We start from the raw sequence: 9,327 nt of genomic DNA on the forward strand, positions 1-9,327 counted from the left end.
CCCCTTTGCTATCTAATAGACTTGACAAGAAAGCGCCAATGTGTGCGCCACGGTAGAGCAATGCAGAGAGCATTAAGCCAAGCAGCAAATTGAATAGAGCTGTCTTTTCCGCTCGCAGGAGATTTGAAGTCCCGTTGTTTCCGGCCAGTTGAAGATAAACAGCTTGCCTTGTCGTTTTCCATTGTTCTATTGTTGTGGCTCTCAAAGTGCCTATTTTATTCTTTGAGTCTTTTATGGTGAGCTGGATACCATCCAGGCTGTGAGGGCTGAGGTATTGAGCTGGTATCACAGTCGGCTGGTGCTGTTAGAGACTCCACAGTGACTCTGCAGCGTGTCTGTGTGTGTCTTTGCACGCGTGAGGGCATGTGTACTGTGTGTGCGTACTGTATGTGTGTCTGTGTCTCTTTTTTGGCCAGATGCATTCGTCTTGGGAATAGGCTGGTACCAAGAAGCGTCCAATCAGATCAGCTCGTTAACACGTCCGGGTGATTAGCTGCCGAGAGACTGAGGGGAGGAGGGGGCGGGAGGCAGAGGGGGCGGGGGGGGGGGGGGGGGTGTTGATGTTAGCTGTCAGCCTAAAGAGAGACATCCCTGTCTCACTGTGATGGTTTGGACCTGAGGAATGACCAGACTGACACTTTTACTGACAACGGGACATACATCACACACACACACACGCACACACAGCAGACAGAGAGAGTGTGGAGGAGGAAGTGAGAGAGGCCGCCTGGCACCACACAGTTTGGCTCTCTGGAAGGACTCTGTGCCCAGACAAACGGCGAGAACGAGACAAACGGAGAGAGAGGGAGAGAGAGAGAGAGAGAGAGAGAGAGAGAGAGAGAGAGAGAGAGAGAGAGAGAGAGAGAGAGAGGGAAGATAGAGAAAGAGGGAGGGAGATTGGGAGAGAGAGAGAAAGAGAGAGAGAGAGACTAAAGGCCGAATTATACTACTTCGACTCCGTTACGGACAGACAGACAAACGGAGTTGGACGGATTCATTGAATTTATAGTACTCCGAAGGCTGTGGGTGCTGCTGAAAACAATTCACCGCCAGAAAAGTAGGTGGAGCAACGTCTTTGAAGCCTGTCACATGACGTCTTTGTGTGTGGAACCAATTGCGGACCAATCACAGCCAAGGGATATCCGTAAAATGACGGACTAGCAGACGGATAGTTAGGAAAATCAGGAGGTGCACGTAGAGCTCTCCGAGGGGCACAGACAGGGCTCGGAGAGGGCGTTCCCTAGAGACTAACAGCTCTGAGGTGACGGTAGACCTTGGTGGGGCGGGCAGGTGACGAGGCTGACAGTGATCTAGAGCCGCTGGGCTGGTGCTGTTTCTCTGCTCTCTATCCCTCCTCCCTCCCCTTCTACCCCCCTCTCTATCTATCTATCTGTCTATTTGTCTGTTTTTCTGTCTGTCTGTTTGTCTGTCTGTCTGTCTGTCTGCCTGTCTAACTAGGTATCAATCTGTCTATCACGACAGTGGGTCAAACTAACCACCCCACCCCACTCTCCCCTCCTCCCTCTCTCCCCCGTCTTCGTCTGTCTCTCTCTCTCTCCTCCCCGACCTGCCCTCCTCCATCTCTCTCCCTCTTTTCCTCACCATCCCGCGTCCCCCCCCCCTCCCTGTCTCTCTCTCTTTCTCCTCTCCCTTCCTCTGTTCAGGTACTACCACTACCTGTACTCCCACTACCTTCCCTCCAGCCTCCTCAACATGGTGGACCAGATGGCCAACTGTGAGGACATCCTGCTCAACTTCCTGGTCTCGGCTGTAACCAAGCTGCCACCAATCAAAGTCACCCAGAAGAAACAGTATAAGGAGACCATGATGCAGCAGGTAGTGTGTGTGTCTGTGTGTTGGTGTGTGTGTGTTGGTGTGTCTGTGTGTTGGTGTGTGTGTGTGGGGGGCTTGTTTAACTATTCCTGTTGTTTTTCGTCTTCTCAGGTTAAATGTTTGGGTTAAGGTAAGGTTTAGGGGTTTTGGATTTTGAATGGGAATTCCCACTCGAAAAGCATTGCTAACGTGTGTGTGTATGTGTGTGTGTGTGGAGATGCAAGGTTTGAGGTTGCAGGGTGCAGGAAGGGTATCAGCAGTTATAGGATTGCTGCAGAGGTGGTGGAGAGAGGGAAAGAGAGAGAGAGACAGAGAAGGTGAGATGAGAGGATAGGAGAATGTGCAGCAGTGAAGCCCTGACCTTCTGTCTGCCCCAGGAGATTCCCCTGTCTAGTGCATTAGTGTGCGCGCGCGCGCGCGTGTGTGTGTGTGTGTGAAAGGTCTGGCCAGCCCACGTCAGGTGTGATTGATGGGCTTGCTCGGAGCAGGACGATGACTCGGCAGTAGACCCAGTGATTAATGTCTTAATTGTGAAGGCAGAGAACAAGCAGTAGATTGTACTCTACATGTTCTCTCTCTCCCTCACTGTCTTTCTCTCTTCCTCCCTTTCTCTTTTCGGTCTCTCTCTCGGTCTCTCTCACTTTTCTTCTCTCTCCATCTCTCCATATTTTCCTCTCTCTATCTTTACCTCTCTCTCTCTCTCTCTCTCTCTCTCTCTCCATCTCTCTTAGTCGATCTCCCACAGACTCTCTCAATGCCTTTATCTTTCTGGGCTGGTCTTTTCCCTTAGACTCTAGTTAAAGTTCACAGGTTTGGAGTTCTGGTGTTAACAGAGTCAAACAAATAGTTACTGTATGAGCATAGTCTGGACAGAAAATCGGACGCAAACCTTGCAATAGAGCGGGCCACACTATCCGTCTGTGTCTGACAGCATTCACCTTGTGGAGGAAAATAAAAAGGCTGTCCATCTCTGCAGAAATGAACCTGCACAGCCTGACTTGAAAAGGCATTGTGCAGGAAGGAAGTGTACCATTGAAAGTGAAAGGGAGTCAGGTGGCTGAACGGTGAGGGAATCGGGCTGGTAATCTGAAGGCTGCCAGATCGATTCCAGGCCGTGCCAAATGACGTTGTATCCTTGGGCAAGGCACTTCACCCTACTTGCCTCGGGGGGGATTGTCCCTGTAAGTCGCACTGGATACGAGCGTCTGCTAAATGATTAAATGTAAAATGTAAATGTATTTGAGCGTCCCGCATCCTTATGTGACAGTCACAGTGAAAAATCATTTGAATTCCTTAATCTGAGTTTGACATATCTTGCCTGTCACTATGAAACCAACAACTGTCCCAAAAGATAAAGAGGCAAGGCCCTGTGACGCTTCACCATCTGATGCGTTTCCTGTTTCCTGTTTCCACTGCAGGGTTCAAAGGTGTCTCGCTGGGCCGACCCGGACCACTTTGCCCAGCGCCAGACTTGTATGACGTCGTTCAGCGCCTGGTTTGGGTTCATGCCTCTGCTCCACTCCCAGCTTAGACTGGACCCCCTGCTCTTCAAAGACCAGGTGTCCATTCTGAGGAAGAAATACCGTGACATTGAGAGGCTCTGACTAAACACACACACACACACACAACAGGGTGAGGACACCCACGTGCGATGACCCACTTGTGAACTCCCTGGGAGGTACCGTGTGTGAGGTGTGTGTTCGCCTGTCCCCCTCCGGACCGGGTCTCGACCGAACGAGCTATTCATCGGAGGTGGGGTTGGACCTTACTTAGACCCCTTGGGTCAGATCTCTCTGTGGTAAAAGAGATTTGGGATCTTGAAGTGGAATCTGGATTCACGGCCCAATCTGTGGACTGTGAGGTTGTGTGATTGAAACCTCCCTCTCTGCGCATCCTCCTCTCCACTTTGACTCACGTTTGAAAAAACAGCAATGCCTTTTTATAACCAGCCTGTTCTCACCGTCAGTCAAGTCAGTCTGCCGACTACGCCGACACAATATTCAGAATCTGTATGACTTTTATTCTGAAATATGCAACAGCCAGACCGGGTTCTACACAGGGTCTTGGACCCGGCTGGAGAACTCAAAACACTCCGAACGGTTACTGTCCGACTGGTTCTCTCTCTCCCCACCTCCTTGCCCTCTCTCGTTCTCTTGGTTCCCTCCCTCTATCCCTCTCTGTCTCCCTCTCTGTCTCCCTCCCACTCTGTTTGTCTGTCTGTCTCTCTCTCTCTATCTTTTTTTTTTAAATCTCCGAGTTAGAGTGGTGGTGTTGCTGTCGACGTTTGTTGTCTAAATGAAGAAAAATTGGGGACTTCAGTTCAACGTCTGCACCGGGGTCGTGTCTCAAAAGTGTTCCCCCGCCTCCCTTTCCTCATGCGACTTCCTAGGTGATCCCAGAATGGGCAGGAGGGTTGTGGAGTTGAAACTCATCCACTTTTGTTCATGAGGAGGACACAGGACACAGGGATTGAAGTAAGTAAGTAAGTACAAGTGAAGGAAAGGATGAAGGAAGGTTGTTCAACGAGATTGGTACACAGCCTGGCACTGGACATCCGAAAGTTAAGCCATGGCCAGTGCCAGAATGTGGGTTCACTAATGCCTGCTATGTGTAAATCAGTGTGTGTGTGTGTGTGTGTGCACACCTGTGTGTGTGTGCGTGAGTGGACGTGTGTCGTTTCAGATCTATATATAACGTTTTTATCTCTGACACAGTATCTGTTGCGGTCTATGCTTCATTTCCAGGGCTCATTAGGATTGAGTTTTTTTTTCAGTGGAAACATGTAATTTCAGTTTTGCTTCATCCTGCTCCGGGTTACACCACCCCAGCATCTCCGATAAAACATGTTGAAATGTGGCTCGTGTATACTGTGTTTCTTCCTTCCATCTGCTGACTGGTACGATCTGCTGTTGAGGATATGCAAAACATGCACACGAAAACAAGCATCTCATCAAAGCCTATCAAAGGAGGAGAACCTCCCTTTTAACACACACTCAGGCACACACAGCCAGAGACAAACACACACACACACAGAACAGCTCACTTTTATGTCTCAGGGTTGTTTAAATGTAAGTGACATGGCACCCTGTTTGACCCATCACTGCTTACCAGCAAGAGCCTTTGCACATCGAGACATATTGTGCTGACAAATGAGTAGGGATGTGTGTGTGTGTGTGTGTTTGTGAGAGAAAGAGAGGGAGAAATAGAAAGAAAGAATGACATTTTCATGAAGAGGGAGTTTACTAACCTTTCTCTCACTTTCCGTCCTATGGATGCTTTCCTTCTTGCAATCCCCCCTCTGCTCTCCTCCCTCCACCTCCCCCCTCTCACCTTCTCCTGTCCCTCTGCATTTCTTCTTTCTCTCCTCCGGCTTCTCTCCCCTCCCCCTCTCTCCTCTCCCCCTGCCACCCCTCTCTCCTCTCTCCTTGTTCTCCCCTGTCTCCTCCCCTCTCTCCCCTGTCCCTCCCCATGTCTCCCTGCTCTCCTCCCTGTCACCCTATTCTCTGCCTGTTTTCCACCTTCCTTGTTCACCACCGCTCTCCTCCTTTTCTCCTCGCTCTCTCCTGCTCTGCCTGCTCATCTCCCAAGCGCCCCCCCCCCCTTCCTCCTACAATCAATTTTTTCATTATCTTCATTATACAATCTTTCTTCATTCCTCCTTCCTCTCCTCTTTCTCTTTCCACCTCTGCCCGCCCCCCCTTCCCCCATACAGCATATCTATTCACCTGCTGTAATTACTGTAATCTAAAACCGGACAATATAACCGTGTCGGCAATTATTTTGTGTTTAACCGGGGAAATTGAGAATGAGATTGTCAGTCAAACACCTCGTGCCGTTTTAGTGAGTCTGTTTACCGTGTGAACACTGTTGAGTTTAAATACAAGTGACATTTCATGACAGTTGGTTGCCGTCTAGTCTCTCCTCTCCTCATCCACCAGTTCTGTTAATGTAAGGTTGACCTTCATCAGACTGTCACTACATTCAAAATATGTTATCCTGAGAGGAGACACACACACACACACACATATATACAGGTCTGTCTCTGCCACAGGAGGGAAAAGCCAATTCTATCAGACATCAAGCCCAGTCATCTCAGAGGGACCAGCCACACAGAGCCCCTTTGACATATCTGCTCCCAACACACCTCAGCACACACACACACACACAACCACGTCAAGCCACACGCCCCAACACACATCGCACTCTCTCAGACACATAAACTCTCCACTCTTCTGTCTGCACATCATGAGCAGGGACAGGCAGACATCACTCAACAGGGCAGACGGAGGGAGGGAGATGGAGAGATAAAGGGAGGGAGATAGAGTAAGGTAGACAGAGAAAGGGAAGAGAGAGAGAGAGAGAGAGAGAGAGAGAGAGAGAGAGAGAGAGAGAGAGAGAGAGAGAGAGAGAGAGAGAGAGGGAAGATAGAGAAAGAGGGAGGGAGATTGGGAGAGAGAGAGAAAGAGAGAGAGAGAGACTAAAGGCCGAATTATACTACTTCGACTCCGTTACGGACAGACAGACAAACGGAGTTGGACGGATTCATTGAATTTATAGTACTCCGAAGGCTGTGGGTGCTGCTGAAAACAATTCACCGCCAGAAAAGTAGGTGGAGCAACGTCTTTGAAGCCTGTCACATGACGTCTTTGTGTGTGGAACCAATTGCGGACCAATCACAGCCAAGGGATATCCGTAAAATGACGGACTAGCAGACGGATAGTTAGGAAAATCAGGAGGTGCACGTAGAGCTCTCCGAGGGGCACGGACAGGGCTCGGAGAGGGCGTTCCCTGTGTCCGTCTCCGTGAAAACGGAGTAGTATATTTCGGCCTTAACAGAGAGGAAGAAGAAACAAGCATACATCCCTTTTCAGACAGACAGACAGACAGACAGGCAGGTGGGCAGATGAAGACAGGTGGGCAGGCAGGCTATACGCCCTGGATGCACCTCTAGGACACACAATAAGTGACCATGCCTAGTCTTGGTTATGACCTGTGGATAAACAAGGGCTAAAAGGGTTCACTGTAAGACCAGGGATGAAATCCTTGCGATTCTTTAATCTTCCTTGTTAACCCCAGACTTGTTAAGTCCTCTTTGTTAACATTGAAGGAGTAGTTTTGGAATGTTTTGAATGACCACTGCAGACACAACTGGAATTTCCGCAAGGCAGCTATCCTAACCGGCTGAGGTTATTAAGCATGGGGACAGGGGGGAGGGGGGGGAATCCTGAGGGAATCCCCCCCTTGTGTTTCACCATTCTGCCATACTAGAACATGGCTTGTACTTGTTCACAAACAAGATGGAACTGGCAGAAGAATATCCCTGACAGGAATCCCAATGAGCGGTCTCTCTTCCTCCGTCACCTCCCTCACTCCCTCAATGTCCTCCAGTAGGACAGACAGACATGTGCCATCCAAATCTGAGATGGTATGCTGACCAGCCACCAGATGGGAAAAAGCTCTTTGAAGTAAATACCCATTTCATCCAGGTGTGTGTAAGTGTTTGTGTGTGTCTGTGTGTGTGTGTGTCTGTGTGTGTGTTTGTGTGTTCTGCAACAGGGAGAATGGGGCTGGTTGAACTGTGTGATTTAGCCTCCCACAGAGATGAGACCAGAGACTGTAATGATGACCATACACCATCTCTCTCACACACACACTAAGACACACACACACACATACACATCAATGCCCATAACAGTTTTGTCCGTCTCAGCATTAGCCCAGTGTGACAGTCGGAGAGGATACAGGCTACAAGGAAATAGCAGATGGGGGTCACATGGCTTAGCGCTTAGGGAATCGGGCTACCAATCAAAAGGTTGCCGGTTCAATTGCCGGCTGTGCCAAATGACGTTGTGTCCTTGGGCAATGCACTTCACACTACTTGCCTCGGGCGAATGTCCCTGTACTTACTATAAGTGACTAAATGTAAATAGGTGGTGAGGATGCAGGCCGGTGCCAAGACAGCAGTCCTAAACTCACTGTAGCTAATGTCTGGGATGGGGAGTATGTATGCATCTCCCACACTAGCAATTATAACTTCATTTGAGGGACAGTAGATTATCACAGTCCTGTCTGGTCTCCACAGTGATTTTCCTAACCCCCCCGCCCCCTCCCCCCACACACCCTCTCTCCCCCACACACATCTTTTCATCTACTGAGATAAATTATCAATTTGATTCGGCATTGGGAACTGTTTACGCTTCACCCAACAAATGGGGATTTTATAGAAACGAAATCATTATTCAAGTTCTGTGAATATCAGTGGTTTTGTAAATAATATTATTACTGCAGCAGTTGTTTGCTGTAGAGAAAGGCACACAGAGACACCCTAAACGAATGGGATGAATATTGACAGTTTCTTGAAATTCAATCATTTTTGTAGCTGGGCAGATTGAGCTCCCACTCACAGACCCTCTGATTAAGAGTTTCTATGCAGGCTCAGCCCTGCACCACCAGTCACAACTTCTAGCTGAGAGACAAATACTTAAAAAAATACTGAGAGACCTTGCAGCTCAAACCATGACACCACCTCAGTAATGTCATTTATTGTTGATTTTGTTGCTCACAAAAGCGGTATATTGACCGGGTGGAACTATGTATGTATCAAGAACATAAGAAAGAATCAAACAAACATGCCCCTCAAAACGGATTGGTTGCCTTGAAAATGTGAAATTTGTCAACCGTTCAGGAGTCCTGAATTACAGTCATCTGCCATTCCGCTTGTAGGGTTTGTGCCACTATGTTTTCCACAATTCTCTGCATGCTTCTGCCCTTATCTAGAATACTGGTGGAATTTCTCCAGTCAAAATCACTGGTAATGAAAACTTATCATTATTGTTGTATACACCAAACCCTCTTCATGCATTAATTGGAATAATACATTATGTAACTTTTTCAATAAAAATTACAAGAACGTATTGCCTTGGAGTCAGGGTTAAGTTTGTTGTTGAAAAACACAAAAGTCAAGTTGTGTGTGAAGAAGAGAGTAGGGGAACAGGTTATACTTTTTTAATATCCCCCCTTTGCCAATTCAAATTGTGTTCCGTGTCTACATAATTCTCCATGAACGAATTGTGTAATGAATTGTGTGCTTTACATTTTTATAGGGGCCGAAGGGAAACCTATGAACATAATATGTGTAGAACAGCATATGTGTAGACTTCCTGAGGATTTATACGATATGATCTTCAACTGTGCAGTGTATTTATTTTATTTATTTGTTATTTTAGAAAATGAAACTCGTTGCTGAATACTGTCGATTACATTAAACAGAAGTTATTGTTTAAATAACATTTGTGAACTAAACCATTGTTATATAGTCAAATGACATTCAAAGTACAAATGTGAAGTTTGCAGAAATGATGTTTCCCCTCACATAAAACATCCTTCTCAGTCAGTTTTTGGAAGAGAGTCAAAGCAGCCAGACAATTGAACCCTGAGGATCTGATGAAGACATGAGAGGGGAGGAGGGACAGGCTGAAGACAGCAGAGTAGAAG

General features: G+C 47.8%; 1 protein-coding gene across 2 annotated transcripts in view; it reads left to right on the forward strand.

Annotated features, from left to right (window-relative positions):
• LOC124468826 (exostosin-1) overlaps nt 1-4,004 on the forward strand; it is a 114,627-nt gene extending 110,623 nt beyond the window's left edge. For both annotated transcript variants that reach the window (XM_047021796.1, XM_047021797.1), the window contains 2 exons: nt 1,665-1,836; nt 3,252-4,004. In XM_047021796.1, coding sequence (XP_046877752.1) covers nt 1,665-1,836; nt 3,252-3,437 — 358 coding nt within the window. In that variant the 3' untranslated portion in view covers nt 3,438-4,004. The remainder of the gene's footprint in view (nt 1-1,664; nt 1,837-3,251) is intronic.
• The last annotated feature ends 5,323 nt before the right edge of the window (nt 4,005-9,327 follow it).

The sequence above is a fragment of the Hypomesus transpacificus genome, chromosome 6 (assembly GCF_021917145.1).
Source record: "Hypomesus transpacificus isolate Combined female chromosome 6, fHypTra1, whole genome shotgun sequence".
NCBI classification, from domain to species: Eukaryota; Metazoa; Chordata; class Actinopteri; order Osmeriformes; family Osmeridae; genus Hypomesus; species Hypomesus transpacificus.